We start from the raw sequence: 19,478 nt of genomic DNA, 5'->3' as shown, positions 1-19,478 counted from the left end.
GTTCTCTCTCTATTGATGGAGAAGAATGTGCACCTCTAGAAGAAAAGTCATTCTTAGATACCTGTATTTGATTGAGAAGAAATGCCTTCCTAACTTGAGGGAACCAGAAGAATTAACTTAGATACGCCATTTTTTATGTGCATATAGGTAAGTTGGACGATTCTGGGCTTAAATCACTTAATCCTTTAACAATAAGATATAAAGGCTCTACCAAAGGACTGAGAAATACTAGAGATACACATTTTTTCAAGCTCCTAGATCACAGCAATACAGAGAGAGTAGCAGCATCTTTACTGCAAACAGTTAACTCTTGCAGTCCCTCTGCAAAGATTTCAGATGGACTCCTGGTTCCAGCTCAGATCTAGGAAGGAAACCCTAAACAAGGGTACATACATCTAATACAATGCAGACCAAATAAATCAAATTGCAAAGGGTTCTGCAGAATAAAGAAGGTATGAAAGACCTCCTCCAGTGTGGTTCCAAGACCACACAGCCCATATAAAACAAAGGCACGATCCTCAAGTAGTCAAGGCACTTCTGTTGGCCTTATACTGCTGGGATGGGGCAAGAGACTGGGAGATGTTGCTGATAGTAACATCAGCTTCTTTGGGTAATATTACACTGCTTTCCCTAAATTCAGCAGCTTAACCCTTCTGCTATATTTTTTGAATCCGCCTAGAAGCCACTCCTCTGCCTTTCACAGAGAATACATAAACTGGGCCACAATGTTAATGAGCCATTGCATATAGATGAGCTGGCAACCAGTCTGAGCTGACACGGCCGCACATAAAAGCCAAGGAGGGCCTTGGGCTGGCTTCCGTTGGTACAGAAGCTGTTGGACCAAAGTCCTGTGGGAATTACGTGGTCTAGGGGATACAGGAAGCTGGGCAGCTTTTTCTCCCACCTCCCTTCTGCAGTCACCTTTACTGCCTAACACCCAAGGTAAGAGGCTCAGTGCCACAGTATTTTCTTGGAGGCTGCCAGTGACACCAGGCTGGAAGGGCCTTGAAGTATGGCTATGCAACAGAATACAATGGGATAAGCTGATACGAGTTAGCAGCAAATTAGCTATTGTGGTTATTGCCAGTATTGTTGTTTTAACCCTGTATTAGTACCAGACAGTCTGTCTTGACCTCATAGTTACTGAAAGGCTAAGTATGTGCACCAGAACAGTTAACAAGAAATAGCTAACGATCTTTACAGCTAGACCGTAACTTCACTGTGTTTCAGTTTCAAGCAGTAACTTACGCATACCAGAAGTGCATTCAGATGCACTGTGAGATGCTCAGATGCTACAGTAATGAGTTTCTCAAAAGTACTGTTAAAAAAAAGTAACCACCCTTAAATTCTCTCCCATTTGGTGCATGACAACATGTAGTGCATGGTTGACTTCCCCAGCCTCTTAGTCAATTACTTTTCTCAACTCATATAAACATCAACAGGGAAAAAGAAAAATCTGCATATGTGTTAGTAATAAATTTAAAAATCAGGACATACCACTTAAGGGTTGACTTGTCAGAAAATGGTAATTAAAGTGTTCCAGCTGACAGTGCCCCTTTAATGAATTATTAGTTATGTTCTCTGAGAACATTTGATGAAAGACACCAAAGTTCTTACTTAAACAAACCAATTTTCTGCATGATGCAATTTTACTGCACAAGAGGGGAAAAATCTCCATTACAGAATCAAACTAGAAAATAACCCAGTAATGGTTTGAATGATCAGGAAGTAACAGGTGCCCCTTCTGTACTGATCGCCACTATGTCCTCCACCACAAACTTTTTCGATAGATGCTTATCTAATATTTACCACTGTTTCCTTAAATTCTATTAAAAAACTTATTAAAGTGCAGCAGAAGTTTAGGTCATCAGCTGCTAACTGTTAATAAGCACTATACACAGGTACCATAATGACTAACCAGCTCAGTTTTAACACAAATACAGCAATGCCCGGGGACTGATCCTTTTCATCTAATACCCAGGCACAGCAGAGGCTTCCAAACAGTGATAACGTGCATTACACAAATGTCAAAATAGCCCATTTGTGCTGGACAGTGGCAGCAAGTTCTCTCTCCTTGCATACAGAGTCTTATAGGTGATTTTGCATAAGAACCTCAGCGCATGCCAATACCTCTGATTAACCATAATTTGCTGTTGTGCATACCAGCACAGTTCAAGCTGCTGGATCCTGACCCTGCTTTGCAGTGCTCCTGATTGAGGACAGGGGAGCTGAACAAGGCACAGAACATACGGGTGAGGAGGGGTGTGCTTGAAATGGACCAACAGCGGGCATCTCTTCCCCTCTTGGGTTGGTCTCAAGATGAAAAGCCAATGGCAAGTAGTTGGGAGTGAGTCAGTGAGAACTTGGAAGCACAGCCTTTGTTAGTGGAAGCAATGTGTGGAGTGGGGAAAGAGGAGGGCAAAAGGGCACTAAGTCTTTAATCATGGATTTTATTTGGGTGTGAAGGAGAAGGAGGGCTGGGGGTAGGCTTGGGAATGTGGTAAAGAAAGGGGAAGGCATGGGTTATACTGCATATAAATGCCAAAGAAAAAGGAACTGGGTAACTAACATAGAAGAGTTTGTTTGGTTAGGTCAGAGATCTGCAAGACTCTCTGGCCTTAATTACTTTTGTTATCTTAAGCATTTCTTTTAATACTCTATTCACCTTCAAAATATGTACTCTCACCTTCCCTGGTTTTCCCAGGAATCTTTCAGAGTATCTGGGACAGAGAAGACAGGCTCCAGTACCTGACTTGTCATGTGAGATTAGGTTCTTCAAAGTTTTTCCTAAACACTTACCCACTAGGCTAGCTAAATATGAACAAAAGGGACAATTACTAAAAGTGAATACAGGTATAATTCATCTAATTTCAACAGAATCAGTCCAGTGTAAAATTGGCTCAAAGCTGTGAATCAGGACCAATGAAGCACTTAATTCTTTCCCTTCTCATTTTTTAGGCCTTTCTTTTTGTTCTGGTGATGTCGTGCCAGTGTTCTTTGTGCCACGAATCTTTTAGCCTGCTTTGAAACACCTACAATTCAGTTTCTTTTGGTTTGGATCACTAACGTGACTTTTAAAGTAGTGCTTACCTTAAACCAATTTGGCAGCCTAAAATTCCCACTGGTGTCAAATCCAGATCCCCTCAAGGGACACTAAAGCTTCCTGCTTATTACTTTCCTCTTCAAAGGGAAAGCAGCCAGCCAGATTTTGTTTTTGACCTCCCCAAGCTCTCCAAGCTCTCTACCAGTATGGTAGAAGCAATGGGTGGGATTTCCTGTATTGGCTCCTACTCTTTTGCCTCTCAGACCTGTCTACCCCAAGACCTTCTGTGTCAATACACTATTTTCAGAAACCAGAAGCTTCCACCCCATGCTCACCCTGCAGACAGTGCACCATAAACGCAGGAGGTGGCTTGCAATGCAAGTTCCTAAAAACCTCCTTTGACCTTTCCTGAAAAGTACTTGTTGATGCTACAGGTTTCTCTAGATTGCTTTCCATTATCACACTCATGCTTGAAGTCTTATGCCCCAGTGATGTTTACACTGGCAGCCGTTCATCTGGCTTAACCACCAGCCCTAGTAACAACAGGCAAATTGCATTGCTACCAACCACAGGCTACTTTTGATTTCAGAACCTTCCAAGGCATTTGAGTGAGTTTTGACATATGCAGGAGCAGCAGGGACCCCCCCCCCCCCCAACCTTCAGCCACCCTTTGGCAGAGGGGAAGGAGACAGGTAGTAGAAAGAGACTCTCATGCCTCATTTCCTTTCACCAAGTTTCTTGCTGGTTTCCAGCTCCATCCAGATCTGTCTGCCCTTGACTGTTCCAGGAGAAATGTAACAGAGAACAGCTCTGGGAATTCACATTTCTTGGCAGAAGTTCTGTGGACCCCCCCCCTCCCCTCCCCCCCGATGGCTGGTAAGCAGTGATATTCTGGGATAAATAGGTGGTCCTTGAAGGAGCGTGATAGTGGAAAGCACTTTCCAGCCATGAAGTTTGAGCATCCTGTACCTGAAAGCTACTAATGTCCTCTTGTGTTTCAAATGTAATCAGCAGCTCACCGTAACACTAAGGTACATCCTTACATCTCTGGACTACAGTGGGAATGAGGGAGTTTGGCAGAAGGATGCAGCTTTACCCTCCTTTACATACAATCACAAGACAAAGCAAAGTTGCTACAGAAGTGCCAGGCATCTCTTCCTCCAGCAGCACAGCCCAACAAAAGATGCACTAACACTGTGTAGTCTGAGGCTCTATTTCTTGTCTACAAAACAGACTTGTGGTTTGGCGGGCATATTGGAGAAGGAGCTTAGCAGCTGAGATTCACACTCTTTTGTTAGCTCACCCTGAATATCTTCACAAGCCTTTTCTACAGAACAGGTAACTTGGACCACGTTCAGCCTGTGGGTGGCTGATAAGTTTGCACATGCCATACTGAGTGCTCACAGAGATAAAATTTTATTTGTTTCTTGATTTCATAACACAGAGTTTTGATATGCAAACGTGCCTTCTCTGCAGTATCCCACAATAAATACAAGATAACTTAAATTGGCTCATACTTAAATAAACTCTCTCAACTGCCTTCTGTGCTTCTGTGTAGGCAGAAGTGTTCACAGAGTAACCATGAAGCAGATAACAAACAGCAAAATATTTCCTGTTTGAAGCCCTAGAGCTTTCTGTCCCAAAGAGAAAAACAGGGAATTATAGAAGCAACGTTCACAACATAGATACAGCTACTACAATCTGAACATCTACTGTGTGTGTAAGGTCAAGAGATAAGGGAGTTGATCTGACTTCATTCACCTGAAATTTGGATATTATATCTAAACTTGTCACTCAGGATGTCCACACAACCTGGTGGTGGGCAGGTGAGATGAGATGCTGCATAGAACAGCTCTTCCAGTCCTCTTACACTCTAGCTCTGGTATCCCAGATCAGCTGCCTGGGCTTTCCTAAAACTTTGAGGGGTAAAGTGAGGTGAAATGAATCCTTCATCAGATTTACACCACTTTGCTAGGACTATGGAAATCTCAAATCACATCCCAAAGTCTGCTTTGAATTCTGTATGAACTAGGACAACTGACACAAGATTTCTAAATGCTTGTTAGTAACTGAAATAAGAGCCTTGCTTTTGGAAGTAACTTAGCCTTGTGTTCAAATTAGGCACTTAACAGAAATAGTTAAAATAGGAATCTTGGTACCTAAAGCTTGTGTAGCTGGAGAGTCAGCTATCTAAGTTTGACAGGAGTGATCAGATGGAAGAAATTTACCTTGAGGTGCCAGTTTTTGATGACTGGAGAGGAACTCTGAAGAACCTGGGCTACTAATGTAGGCTCTTCGATGAATTCCCTCAGGTTGGTGGAATGAATCCACACTGTAGAAAAGATTTTCAGTGAGACTTAAGCTCCTAAACGCAAGCAGGACTGATGCAAGATGTCTATGCAAATTAAGCTATGCTTTTCACTGGAAAAGAGGCAGTGGGTTATTTGTAAAGGGTATCTAAGAATGCAACAGTAATCTCATGTCTGTATGGTCTTGTCTGGAATACAGTGACCTTCTGCTGGAAATGCAATAGGTGTTGAACATTATGAGGCACAAAGAGCCACCGGGCACTTTGTTGATAGGATAATTTAAATACAAGACTTGCCCAGTGTGAGCACTCAAACTAAAGACTTTGATCTGCTTAGTACCTACTAATCAGCTTAATATTTGTCCATCTCAGAAAAACATTGTATATGCCCCTCTTTTCACTCCTTATTGAGAATATTAAGATATTAGGCACACAGAAGCTTTTCTTCTTCTTAGATGATAATAAATAAATTTCTACCAATATGGCAGTTGGGCATCTTCTATCTATGTATCTCCTAAAACCAGAGCTCCATTAAAATACTGTCTACAGTAAACTGATGCTCTTTGCAGTCACTGAATTCATCCACATGACATCCTAGTTCAACTTCCATATTATGAGTAGATGGGGAAACAGACACTAAGAGGAGAGAGCACTTGTCCCATAGTACACAAAAAGAAGGGAAAAACTGGGAACTAGGTTCAAATATTTGGACTCTCTAGGGAATATTTTAACACTTGATTATGCTTCCTAGGTGCTGCAGCCAGAAGCCTTCTTATTAGGACAGGTCAGCTTGCTTTATGGGTTGAGACACAATATATTCGCTAAGTTTACTCTTTACTGTGAAATAACAAAGAATAGAATGTGCTGAATACTAGTCTCTGACCTTGGTAATAAGTTGATTTAATTGGATTTGATTTTTCAAATGTAGCATCTTAAGTCAGCCATAAACTCTGGAATTAGCATATCACATCTCAACACAGGAGAGATTTTAAAGTAGCATAAGGAGATGAAGTCCATGCCCAATGAATTTCAAATTACATTGAGGATGAACTCAGCCATATGCATGTTAAACTAAAATTGTGCAGACTCCGAGTGCATCAAGCAAAGTTATTAATGGCTTACATTTGCTATAAAGAATGCGAAGTAGCTATTTTGTATCCAGTTTGTTCATATGTCTCTTCACATCAATGACCCATGTGATGGGTCAATAATTCACTCAGTGTGCACTGAAAGCCAGAAATGTCTTGCAAGTCAATTACACTTATATAAATAATTAGGAACACAAAAGTAACTGAAGGATTGGAACAGAAAAAGCTGTACTGGTGAAACACTGCATACCCCAGGGACAGCAGACTGTCTTTAGATTTGCAGTTGGTGTACCCCAATACCTTCAAAAGGCACTGTGCATACCCCTGAAAGCAGAAATTACCTTGAAAGGGGCAGTTCAGGGTTTTAGTATTTCAGAGAATAATCAGGTTTCTTCTGTAACTAAAAGTCATTTGCTTTCTGCAGGAGACGTGGGAAAGAAAAAAAAAAAAGGAGAATATTAGACAAATAGCTGCCATCTGAGATTTGATTCTCAAAACTTGCTCCTGAAATGTTTAGCTTTAATGGCATTCAATTGTAGTAAGTCACAAGAACATTTTAATCAATCTGTTAGGCACAGGTGGGCTCTGTCTCTCTAATTCAGACAGACAAAAGTTGCTTCAGCAAACCTCATATTAAAGAGCACAAAATGTCTTTGATACCTTTGACTTCAGCTGAAAACCTCATAAGTCAGACTTTTTCACAGTCCAGAACTTGTGACCACAAACTCATTTTAAAAGCCATGGCATTGGCTGCAGGACATGCTATGCGTCCCTTCAAAAGGCACTGGAATAACTGCTGACACCCACCTCAAGATGCAGCAGCCAAGCAGAGATGAGGGAAAAACTATTGAGACTGGAAGGGGACAAGATGCATCTAGACAGCTTGGTTGAACATCATAGAAATCAGACATCAGGAACCAGAAGTAGGACATAATCTGTCATTCAAAGTTTGCAGTGCTGCCAGCGCTTGTGATCAGAGCACTGAATGACAGAAAGAAATCTTTCAAACTACTGATGTCTGATACTCTTACTGTTGAACCTCAACTGATTAAGCGTGCAGCATCAGCCAGCAAGTGCCAATCTACCTTGCAGCTGCTGTGTGACAGACTTGCAGGCGCAGTGAGCAGAAAAAGGAGTATGGCAGATCAGCAGGTAGGTGATCATGTGTTTCAATAAGTGCAGAATGTCAGATGGGCAGATTACTTTATGACTTTGCCATGAACTTCAGTACCCTGAAGTTTTTTTTTTTTTTTTGACTGCTTGAGGGGCACATTATGGTAGATAAGGGGGGAAAAAAACAAACAAACAAACAAACAAACAAAAACAACAGGTGTCCCACAGAATATTTGAGGGTTGCAGTCAAATGCATGACCGATTACTTCCTATATGAGAGAGTCTAAACTATCCAAATGGGTACAGCTGAATGTGCATCTCTTCAGAAATGCAATGAGCCATTTCAATTTTTAACAATTTTATGATCTCACTGTTTGCTTCTTTGCTTTTTAGACACACAGTAAGAAATGAGATGCTACATTGTCCCTCCTAGATGCTCCCATTCCCTTTTACCAGCTGTAGCCCACCTCACTGATTACAGGAATCAGGGTCTCTCTTTATCCTTCTGGAGTAAAACAGGAAGTTCAAGGAAATAAGGCCAACATTCCTATTAATGGAGAGCAAATCTGGAATGATACTCCTTTGATAAATCTACTGGAAAACTTCTGAACATCACTTCTGAATGTCAGACAGGCCACAGTCCTTCAGAGGATCCTAACACATGCTCATGAAGGAAGTAGTCTGCTAATATTTCTTACAGAGAGAAACTATAATCCTTGGTACAGACTCAAGAAACCAGGAGAACTGGATTACAAAACAATGCCAAATAAAAGCAATTAGCAGAGAAAAGCAACAAATAGATGGAAAAGTAGTAAAAGAACTAATAGTAGAAAAAAACTCTCATAAAATATACATGGGTTTCACTTATGAGAGTACTAGTTATCAAAGGAAGGGAAATGAGAGGTTCTGAGTATTAAGCTTTATAGAATTTGTGCTGCAATGTAGCAAGTCTTTAATGTCTGGCAACTGATTTGTGCACACTGGAAACTACTATACACACAGTTCAGTGATATAAATTTTCCAAGGAGAAAGATACACATGAACACACACTTTCATCTTGAGAAAAGACCTTCCTCACTTTGTTCTTTATCTTAAGAAAGCAATAGAAATAAGTATGAAAGAGCTGCCCTCTCCATGGAAAAAATAGCAATAATTTGTATTCATAGTGCACCATTGCTCCTGAAAGATCCAAAAAAAGTTTATAAATGACAGCTGTGTTCAGGGATCATTTCAGTTACTACTAAAGCAACATGCTACTCAGTGCAGGAAATCCGAAAGTTGCTTTGTAATAACATAACATTCTATGGCATGAAAAAAAAAAGAACACAACACAACAGTATCGGTACTAAAATAGCCTTGCAGTTGCATATAAAGTAGTGGAATTACTGTTATTTCCTTTGCAGCCAAGGAAAATGAGTTAGAAAGCAATGGAAACAATCTGAGACCACACATTCAGGACTACAGATTAAAAACTGCTTATTTCCAGACCAATGAATCCAACTTTATTCTCTTCACATCCTTAACCGTTTAGGTGGAACTGCAGGCTACTGCTGCAGAATGCAGCTACCATATATCAGATCATCTGGTACATCTCCAATTTCTTTTTTTTCCTCACAATCTCGCTATCTGAGAAATGCCCGAGGCTGAGGCTCCCAATGGCAACCTTGCAAAGCAGGGATTTGAATTTGGTTTATCAAGATCAAGGTTCCAGCTTTTCTGCTGTGGTTGACTTGATGGTTTAGCAATGTTAAAGTCACCTTGCTAACCACAAAAGATTGGGAAGCTAAGTTCACAGCCTAGCTAAGGTAAGGACTGCAGTAAGACAGCATTCTTAAAGCTAGATGAAACTATTCCCAGTTGCTGACTGGGACAGCCACCCACTGCACTGTTTACCCCGTTTCTATAAGCAGCTGAAAGATTGCAGCAGAGCAATAACACTGCAGCATGCAGTTCATACCATGAGTTGCAAACATTTGTTTGAAGTACTGCTAAACTGTGTGTAGTCTTTGTCATCAAAACACAGTGGCAGAATTCAACTCTTCCTACTGCAGTATAATCCAGGTTAGGTGCTCATTTGCCTTTCTCTTATGTTCCTCAGTTTCACACAGAAGGAGTGTTACAGGTCTGTCAAATAGTAAATCCAATCCTGTCTTTAAGGCTGACTGAGCATGCCATGTGTGACCACACAGCAGAGCATGCAAGGCTGTTGCAGCCTGTTCTGAGTATTCTCTTACTGCAGCTCTACTCAAATTAGCTATACCCTGTGATGTGAACTACAGTGAGAAAACTTGGTATCACGGCAACATTTAATTTCTTCCTTTTCTTTAGTGCTGTGCAGAGTGCAAAGAGAGCAACTTCATGCTTTTCTTGTGCATTGAGCCTTCTTCCAACCATGCTGGGAGCTGTTGTAACCATGCCAAATATTTTCTGTTGGTTCTAGGTCCTTCTGTCATTATTTTCTGTCATACCCATTGCTAGGTATTTTTTTGAGGTGGTACAGAGCCACTATCAATTTAAACTCACCAACAGGTTGGACAGAAAGAGCGTACGTGAATGGAAGCTCTGAAATGACAGGGTAAAGCTGAGACACCTTGAGATTAGATGCCAAATCGGGGTCAGAACTGTCACAGTGTTCAAAGGTGGTCTCGCCTTGGGTAGCGGCTGTCTTCTAGCTGTGTGGCTGATGCCTGAGTCAGCTGCCTCTCAGCCTTCAGGGCGTTTGCAGAAAGCCCTTTCAGTGCACCGAGCTGATGACTGAGACTTGACATTGCCAATCTGCAGAAACAAATTGTAAGTTAATGATTCAACCCCTTTAATAATTCAGCAAAGAATAACAAAATGAGAGTGTGTGCAGAATTGGCTCACATGACTGTGTCCATTTTCACCGTGACTTTTATAGGTGGTGTTTATGCTGTACAGCCTTCCCAGCACACACATTACTGCAATAAGCTCTGTGGTTACAGATTGCTTCTGCTCAGTCACACAGGTGAGACTTATTACAGCCTCCATCCCCACAGCTTTGGAGTGTAATGCCTTTTTCTGGCAACCAAAAAGAAAAGTGACTTGACAAAACTTGCCTTTCTCCTTTGAAAAATTTAACAGAAAACAAAATATTTTATTTTCAAGATTTCTCAGTAAATCAGTAAGTGGAATACTCAACTAGCATAACACTTTGCATGTATTAAAGCCCCAGTTTTTTCTTTTGCAACCGCAATGACACATCACACACAAAAACACTGCAAGGAGAATCTTTTTCTTTTGACCAAAGAGAAGTCCCAAAAGATATAATTTGCTTGAGAAATAATTTCTCCCAGAGAGCCACTTCCTACTGAAAAATTAATGTTTTCAGTGAAAACCTAATTGTCTGAAAATAGAAATAGTTCTGCTGGGAAATCCCACTACATGGTAAAGACAGCGTAGCTCCCAGTTCTCTCTTCTCCAGAGGCAAGATACCCAGCATGAATGCATATCTCATGACATATCCTGAGGGTGAAGTGGATCATCTGCAACATGGGAATTCTCTGTCATAGTAGAAGGTGCTATGGGAGATGCAGTCTAGCTGAGAAATTAGTCTGGCACTGCAAAAATATATAATCAAATAATGAAGTTTCCTTTAGTCCCTATGAAGTGATCATTGCTAGAGAGTGCTGGCAAATGTTTTTGTCTAGACAGCTGTTTTACAAGTGCCACGTTTCCAGTAAGTGGCAGAAAGGGAGTATCTGGGCTGGCCTCTTGCCTCTGTGGCTCCTAAGGCAGGAAGAAATGCTGCTTTTGTATGTTTACCAAAGCCTCGATCGTGTTTGCATATGAGACATATGCTCTCTACGCAGCTGACCTCTTCAGGCTCTCTCCCTCAGTAAATGCAGCCATGGATTAACTTCGTGTGCAGCACTAAGTGCCATAATATTAATTGCTAACAATGACAGCACTGGCTTTACTGCTGTAAACCTTTTATTTGTACACCTGAAGTGTGTTAACCTTTGAGGACCCCAAAGAGTCCCAGCCTCCAAGGAAATATGATTTCTCAAGTGCCCGTTGTTGTGGTGCACGTTCTTTCATTTACTCATTTGCCTGTGTTCTCATCTGTGAATTATTCTTTCAAGTCAGCTTTGTGAGGGGAAACTGCAGCCTATCTTTTCAAGCTATGTGCAGCAGGCATAGCGTGAGCAACATTTCTGGATGCAAGCAGCTACTGTGAGTTATCAGACACCTCTGTGAAAGGTACGGCTCCAAGGCACATTCAAGTGAGTGGCACTAGGGGTGCTCAGCAGAACAAAGCAGAGAGCAAACTCCATAAAGCATGCACAAAGTACAATGAGAAGGAAGATCCAATTAAGGTAGTGGGTTAGAAACCCCTACTGTAACTGGATGACAAGGCATTACAGACATCTTCCTGAAGTCTTAGTCTCTTACATAACGATGGTTCCTGGAGAGTCCATACACCCCATACATCAGTCCATACGGGTTTCCTTCCTTTAAAAAACAGGGCATGGGGGAAGCAAGGCAGGAGACGGCACATGTACTTGTGCTATCACTGCCAGGGGTGGCTGGAACACTCCTGATTCACACAGTTTGAATGACAGAAGGATGAAACCTTCTTCCCCTCTTACTACAGATGATAAGTTGGGCACTCACATAAGTTGGACTCACATAAAGCTGGATAGATCATACTTATGTGTTTACAGTAATCTGAGACAAAAGGCCATGTTCTAAAGATATTTCATATTCACAGTGATTACAGAAAATGCAAAGCCCACAGGTAGGAAGAGGAAGGTACCACCTTGCCTCTCTTGCTTGAAAACAGCCATCACTGGAATGGGCAGCTCCAACATGTTGTAGTAATTCTACTTTGTAGGAGAGGGGACAAGGCAGTGGATAAAATCCTTTGGTGTACCCACTAGAAATTCCAGTTGGACTTTAGGTTAGCAAAACATAGTCACTTGGAGTGGGGCTGTTCCAAGACTCCCAGCTAGCGTGCTGCACCAGACTGAAGGATCACGTCTCCCAGGTGTAACTGGGATTTCAGTCAATGCTTTGGAAGTACAGCCACAGTGTTCAGTGTTCAGATCTGATATCAGGAATAAATACCTAACAATGACATTGCCAAGTCCAAGAAGAAAGCTTGCCTGTGTCATTTTGACAGTACCAGCATTTCTGGTCCCTTTGTTAACATGTCTGTCATAGATCAAGTGGGCATAGAGGATGGTGTAAATCAGATTCTTTTTAGAAAAATCCCTAGGGCTAACTGTAACTGGCTGCTGTAGGCAAGGTTATATTCTTGTTATACTTACAATTGATTTAATTCAAGGCCAGCTGTCTTTGGCAGTCCTTGATTTTGATATAATTTTGATAAAAGCAGTGAGACAGGGAGTTGGGATACTGCTACTGCCTTCCCATCCCAGCAGGCAAATTCCTGCTTTGGCCAGGGCATCTACTGAAAAGCAAATGAGCTGTAATCTCTAAAATTCTCAGTAGTAAAGCAGCCAGCAGAAAATACACAATGAGACTAAGTGTTGTAGTTGGCTTTTCTAGTAAAAGAAAGGGATTTTATGATGTATTAGGAATTGGATATTTCACATACTTTGTTCAGAGAAAGTTCAACATAAAGAAACTATGGAAAGGACTGAAAGAAGACCTGATTTTTGAAAAGACTAAAATGGGACTGAAAAAACAACCCTTTAACTCTGTATCCCCCTTTCTTCTGCCGAAGCTCAATAGAACTTCATCTGAATCCCTAATAAAAATGTATTTCTGTCAAAAGTTGCAAGTTCTGTGGGCTGCTTTTCATTTATGCTGTCTCCCGCTAATGATTAGTCTCTGTCAACTTTGCTAATACATCCATTGCTGAGGGAAGAAATATGTTTGAAGCTATGGGTATCAAAACTTCAGTGAAATAATAAGTGACAAAGCATTGTTCTTGTCCGACCTCCATCAAGCCTCAAACACCTTCCCTTTCCTTCACTCACTGATCTCCACCAGTGCTGCACGTGACTGAGATTAAAGCCATTTCCCCGGATTTCCAGCATTGCACTCAGGACTTACCCAAAGATCAGTTAAAGCTCCTGGTCATTATCCCCTGCGTTCAAAATTTTTCAATTGAAAACAAGTAGGAGTGAAGAGGACCACTCAGTTACATTTCTGGGTGAGCGGAGGAACTCCAGTCGGTATGTAACAATCAGGAACTCTATGGTTCTTGTTAGCTACTTGCAGGAATATAGAGGGAGGAAAAGCAGAAATGCATCTCTAAAGAACTAACTTTCTTAGCATTTATAAATTATTCTGGGTAGAGGGAATTGGTTAGTTAGGAAAGATCAGGAATTTGAGCACGGAAATCTAAAAGTTTCTGCTTATACCAGTGATCGCTGTGAAATATGAGACTGGAACAGCAAAGTGGAGACTCCTTGTTTTTGTAGCTAACCTTGACCTGTAATCTGTAGTCAGAGTGGTTCTACTGGTAAAGGTCCTATCGCTTAATAGAAGCGGTGCAGTGCACCTTCTATGAACAAAATATGCCGGGGGACAGCAGCAATGTTGCTGACTCCTGCAGCAAGACATTTCACATGCAGACTGCAATACCACATTTATTTGGGCCCAGCAGGAAACATATTCTGGTAAATATTAGCTAAGACATAGTTGGGTTACCTTTGCTGATTTTAACTGAAAGGGCCAAGTGCTATATTATATAACATGCTTTATATAATCTCCTCTAGACAGTCTGTGATACACTTGCAGCATGCTTATACAGGGGGGAATTTTTGTCTTGCCGAAGAGAATCAACACACTTCAGTTGTGTGGGGGACCAAGAAAGATCTGATGAAGGGACATTCCCTTTGTCATCCTGCCTGAAGAAGGGTGTAATTCTTCAGACTTTGATCTGCTTGAGGATAGCTAAAACAGGGCTTGTAAAACAGTCTGAGGACAGTGTAAGATTTAAAGAGGCAGGAAAATAATGGTGTAGTTGGGGATCTATTTTCAAGGTTGCAGCTTGGACCATGCTGATTAGCTTGCTGTCATCATCTCTTCTGTGATTATTATCTGTTGATTTGTATGTCCAGATCCTTGTCAAATTTTGAAAGATTTCTAGTGAGGGCTGAATCAGACCTACCAGAATTGTGGTAACGATTTGTCACAACCCTACAAGGAAAGATGGCTAGATTAAAAACCCATTTTTTCCCTCAGATTTCTCTCCTCCACACTTGTTCAGTAGGATTAGGAGCTGACCTATGCCAAAAGCACACACACACAGCGTAAGATGCACAGGGTGTGGCATCTGGGCATCTTGCACCGCCTCTGTTCAGATACTGACAGTGTCCACATTGCTGCCAAAAAGGACGAGATAAATAGCAATGACAGCTGAAGCTGCACATTTCCACACACAGGGGAGTTAAACACTGGAACATTTCTGGGAATGGTGTGTTGCACATTAATGGTGTGTTTTTTTTTGTTCCCTCCTCCCCCCCCCCAAAGTATGCATTAACATGAACACATTAATAGTGCGTCAAGAAAATAAAACCTGAGGATTGTTTAGAAACTGACCTCATTCTCCCCCTTCCTCAGGTACCTGCTTAAAGTTTAACCTTTGTCAGCTACAGTCACAAGCAATAAATTAACAGCAAAAATTTTAAGCAGTGAAAAGCTACATTACAAATGACCTTCATTTTTGTCATCCTAAATGTAATAAGCAGAGAAAGGTGGTTTCACTGTAAGTGCAGAAAAAAAGTAGCTATATAGGAGAGAAACAAATACAAGCAAGGACATCAAATCACAGAATTTACTTCTGGCTTTACAAAATGTAATTAATTTTTACTTACTGATATTTTCCCTTTGCTACTGATTACTGTATCAAAAGGTAATCTGTGGTCCCGATAAGCATAACGTCTAATGGAAAGACTTGTTTTAGCCAGCTAAAACAATAGGCAGCTTCTCCAAGTCAATCTAGATGCCTCCAGAGTAAATGAAAGAAAGATTTGCTAAAGAACAGCTTATTACTTCGTAAGTGTGGAGACAAGACAAGTGGCTCCTCAGAGGGTTCATACTCTTCCTTTACTGGCAATTAGGAGTCAGCTGTACAACTGGCATAGGCAATTACCTAACATTTAAATTGTTTAATCTAAATAATACAAATTTCACAGTAAACAACTCATGTCAATATATGTAATCCACTTCATATTCCTATGGATTACTCCCATTCTGGATAGAGTATATCAAGGCTTGAGGCAGCTCAGTAGCTCTTCCCGCAGGTATTTAAGCACATATTTCCCACTGAAATCAAGTGAAAATTGGGCAGTCGGTTTTACTACAGTTTGTGCTCAAGTGTTTTGCACCTAGCAAAAATGGAAGGCAGGGTGGGACAGTGATTTTGGGCTAGTAATGAAAATCTTTAGCTTGCATCTCAAAAATTATTGGTAAGTGTTCAATGCCACCTTTTATTGGGAAGGGTAAAATGACAGCAAAACAACAACAAAACAATAGCAAACAGTTACAAAGTCCCCAGTACCACCTCATCTGAGATGCACTACTAATTGCCACCTCATTCTAAAGCAAGCAGTAGCCACAGTAGCTGCAGGTCCCTGAAACGTTCAAGTCTCTGCATGGCTGGGGACTTTATGCCCTTAGAGATACGGTAAACTCAAGGCATCCTTTGTGTGAGTCACCAAGGAGAATAGTTTCCCCTCACGTTTTTAATTTGAGTTTTTTTTAAGCTGAAGCATTTTGCCCCCAAGAAATGTGATTACAGTACAGTACATTCAGCTACACAAGAAGAATTTTGTTTAACAAAAGGCTAAATAAATAGGCATACAGGGTACATTTCCAGGGTGGCTTAGCTAATCTAACACATCTTCTCTGGCAAAGGAACACATTTTATGCTTGAAGGGTGATCAGCTCTGAAATGAATTATTTCTTCTAAGAACACTTCTAAGATATGGGTCAAAATCTGACCCTAGATCAGCCTCCGAACACAACAATCGCTAACTCTACAGTGGATCAACCTCACCCCACGCCTGCATGTCTGAATAACTCCAAATCTGGGAACTTCCCAAATGTAGGCTGATCCAAATTCTAGTCTGAACACATCTGTATTATTTTCCCCATCAATGATTCATATTGTCTGGGTCTCTTGTTAACATGGTCAGTCAAAGGACAAAATTAAGAGGGACACAGAGCTACATTTTCCTTTAAGGGTGGATTTCAGAATCTGACCCTTTTAGTCTTAGCATTACCTTTGTGGTGAGGAAACATCCAACACTTCTGTTGCTGGAATATAATTATTTACTTTATTCTGACCTAATAGTCCCAGCTTTTGTGTTTCCAGAGTTTGAAATTCATGCCCTCAAACCCAGTCTATAACTATGCTAAAAATAACTGCATCTGCCTTTCTTGATTAGACCTTCTGCACCCTATATTATTTCTTCCTAAATTCACTGTCTGTGTCACATTCAGGGTCTCCTAATGCTGATGTATGCACACAAGTACTTCTTAGTCCCCACTTCATCTTCTAGAAGGCAGAAAAACCTCAAAACTCAGCCACTTCCCACCTGCTCTCCCAATTCATGTCCACAATGAAGTCAGCTGCTTCTCCATGCCTCCGCTTATTCAGCTGAGCAGTGGACTATGTTAACAGTTGACTGATTCAAAGTTTTGCGAGTTTACTGAGCAAGCCAAAATGATTTTTTTTTTTTTTTTCTGGAATGCTCCTTAGGCATTTAGTTAGTTTCCTCATATACTTACTGGAACTTTTCCCCAGTAGCAAAGGGAAAATATGCAAATGATGTAACTTTTTCCTAAGCAAGTGTCTTGAGACTTCGGCAGGCTTTACTTCTTGCCCGCAGGTAAATGAGACCTGCATTACCCATAATGTTTATTACTTCTTATTCTCCAGAGCACTATCAGCAGAGGGAATGTTCAACTACCTCCGGAAACGCTTTGCCAGTCACATCACAGAGCGAAGCCGGCGAAGAACAAGGCTTGTTTCTAAAGATGGAAGGTGCAACATAGAGTTTGGCAATGTAGAGCAGTCAAGGTTTGTCTTTTTGGTTGATATATGGACAACTATTCTGGATCTGAGGTGGAGATACAAAATGACTATCTTCATTTCAGCATTCTTAGGCAGCTGGTTTCTTTTTGGTCTCCTCTGGTATGTTGTGGCCTACATACACAAAGATCTTCCAGAGTTCAACCCTTCCATAAATCACACCCCCTGTGTTGAGAATATCAATGGTCTGACCTCAGCCTTCCTGTTTTCCTTGGAGACCCAGGTAACCATTGGCTATGGCTTCAGATGTGTCACAGAACAATGTGTCACTGCCATTTTCCTGCTCATCTTCCAGTCTATCCTGGGGGTAATCATCAATTCCTTTATGTGTGGTGCCATCTTGGCCAAGATATCAAGGTCCAAAAACCGGGCTAAGACCATCACCTTCAGTAAGAACGCTGTCATCAGCAAACGTGGTGGGAAGCTCTGCCTGCTAATAAGGGTAGCAAACCTCAGGAAGAGTCTGCTAATTGGGAGCCACATCTATGGAAAACTCCTGAAGACCACCATCACCCCAGAAGGTGAGACAATCATTTTGGACCAGGTCAACATAGAATTTATAGTTGATGCCGGCAACGAGAATCTCTTCTTCATTTCCCCATTAACTATTTATCATATCATAGACAAGAACAGTCCATTCTTCCACACGGCAGCAGAAACCATTCTTCAGCAAGATTTTGAATTGGTGGTGTTTTTAGATGGCACTGTTGAAGCCACCAGTGCTACCTGTCAAGTAAGGACATCTTACATCCCGGAAGAGGTGCTCTGGGGTTATCGCTTTGCTCCCATTGTGTCCAAGACCAAAGAAGGGAAATACAGAGTAGACTTCCAGAACTTCAGCAAGACTGTGGCTGTGGAGACTCCACACTGTGCCTTCTGTCTCTACAATGAGAAAGAAGCTAAAGCCAAAGAGAAGAAAGGTTATGACAATCCTGGTTTTGTCTTGTCAGAAAGCAGTGAAACCAGTGACACAAAAATGTAGCTCCAAATATTTACCAGACTGCACCTCTTTTCATAATGAATTCAATCTTGAGAAGATTAATAACTTAGTAAAACAAAAAAGAAACACAGATTTGTTTTAACTCTAAAACAGCATTTATCTTCTCATAAGCCTCAAATCAGAGAGGACCAGCACACAGTGATCTCCAGAACACTATTTAACTATGCTATATATTTAATAGAATTTTTAATTTTATTTTTATACCTATGGGACATTTTATGAAGCTGCTAAGTTGGAGTGTCTAACTCACCTAAGTTCTCAGAGGCATGCAAGTCTTAAAAAGCCTGAAAAAATGGAGAGAAACTTTAAATAATGCTAAAGATGCACAGATGTCAGAATGAGAACATGAAAAGGAGAGACAGAAGGTAAATACGAAAAAAATACAAAGGGACTTAGGAGCCAAAATCTCCAAAAAAAAATGTATGTTTCTGGTTGCCAAAGTCCTCTGTAAAAGCAGACTCTTTGGCTCCAAACTACTTGAGCACTTTCAAATATTTTCAAACAATCCCTTCTTTCTTTGAGGCTGGTACATCTACAGAAATGGAGCACTAAGGGATGGGGCATGCTTGGGAAGGTAGTTGAAACAACAAAGCTTGGCTTGGACCATCCTGTTGCATCTACAACTTAGTTAAAAAAAAAAAAAAAAAAAAAAAGCTTCTCTTCTGTGAAAGCCTCTGGTTCCTTTCAGGGAAATAACTAAATGTAGAAGAAGTAAAAGGTGAAAAACAAGCAGAAGCAGAGACAACCACAATGGGAGAAGAGGAATCTTGAAGCTTATTCTTGCATCATCCTTCAGATACTCTTCTCTCCATTTCCCCCAGGAGGTGACTACTTGTGATATATTGGAAATATCTGAAGACAACTGTCCAGAAAGAAGGTGAGCCACAGTGGGG

At 41.0% G+C, this 19,478-nt stretch overlaps 1 protein-coding gene across 2 annotated transcripts; it reads left to right on the top strand.

The window, feature by feature from the left end:
- Window positions 1-761: 761 nt before the first annotated feature.
- KCNJ1 (potassium inwardly rectifying channel subfamily J member 1) lies at window positions 762-19,097 on the top strand. Of its 2 annotated transcripts, none has more exons than XM_038167599.2 (2): window positions 762-942; window positions 17,433-19,097. In XM_038167599.2, exon 2 carries the CDS (start codon window positions 17,452-17,454, stop codon window positions 18,565-18,567), a length of 1,116 nt encoding a protein of 371 aa, XP_038023527.1. In that variant the 5' UTR covers window positions 762-942; window positions 17,433-17,451; the 3' UTR covers window positions 18,568-19,097. The 2 variants fall into 2 exon arrangements, with proteins under 2 accessions (XP_038023527.1, XP_071883701.1); XM_072027600.1 differs by lacking the exon at window positions 762-942 and adding an exon at window positions 3,941-7,591.
- The last annotated feature ends 381 nt before the right edge of the window (window positions 19,098-19,478 follow it).

Source organism: Anas platyrhynchos, chromosome 25 (assembly GCF_047663525.1).
Source record: "Anas platyrhynchos isolate ZD024472 breed Pekin duck chromosome 25, IASCAAS_PekinDuck_T2T, whole genome shotgun sequence".
Taxonomy (NCBI): Eukaryota; Metazoa; Chordata; class Aves; order Anseriformes; family Anatidae; genus Anas; species Anas platyrhynchos.
Note: the sequence above shows the minus strand (reverse complement) of the source record. Positions and strands in the feature narration are given on the sequence as shown.